Source organism: Acanthisitta chloris, unplaced genomic scaffold (assembly GCF_000695815.1).
Source record: "Acanthisitta chloris isolate BGI_N310 unplaced genomic scaffold, ASM69581v1 scaffold22682, whole genome shotgun sequence".
NCBI classification, from domain to species: Eukaryota; Metazoa; Chordata; class Aves; order Passeriformes; family Acanthisittidae; genus Acanthisitta; species Acanthisitta chloris.
Window position 1 is genome coordinate 3356 of NW_008660163.1, and position 377 is coordinate 3732.

At 60.5% G+C, this 377-nt stretch overlaps 1 protein-coding gene across 1 annotated transcript in view; it reads right to left on the reverse strand.

Annotated features, from left to right (window-relative positions):
- Positions 1-313, reverse strand: part of NPM2 (nucleophosmin/nucleoplasmin 2) — a gene marked incomplete at both ends in the record, with an annotated part of 1312 nt that extends 999 nt beyond the window's left edge. Inside the window, one exon of the mRNA XM_009069727.1 lies at positions 228-313. Coding sequence (XP_009067975.1) covers positions 228-313 — 86 coding nt within the window. The remainder of the gene's footprint in view (positions 1-227) is intronic.
- Between the last annotated feature and the right edge of the window lie 64 nt (positions 314-377).

Here is a 377-nt window from a genome sequence, read left to right on the forward strand (position 1 = left end):
CAGTGACCCTTCACTCAGGACCCCCAGGGATTTGGGGGGCTGAAGAGCACCAGGGCAAGGGCATCTTCCTCCTCATCCATGATGTGCACCATAGGGAATTCATCCCATACCATCTCCCCCAGGCAGTGAGAACAAACCCCCACGACCCTCCCCAAGACCTCCACAGCATCCAGGCACCCCTTGCCCAGGGCCCCCAAGGTTTTTTGGGGGGCACAGGGAGCACCCACCGTGCGCAGAGCCAGCTGCTGCTCACAATGCCAGTCCTCAACCACCTCGAAGGTGTAGAAGCTCTTATGTCTGCTCAGCTCACACCCTGCAGACAAATGGGGGGCAGAGGAGTGAGGTGGGGGCACAGGGAGAGGGGATACCCCAGGACA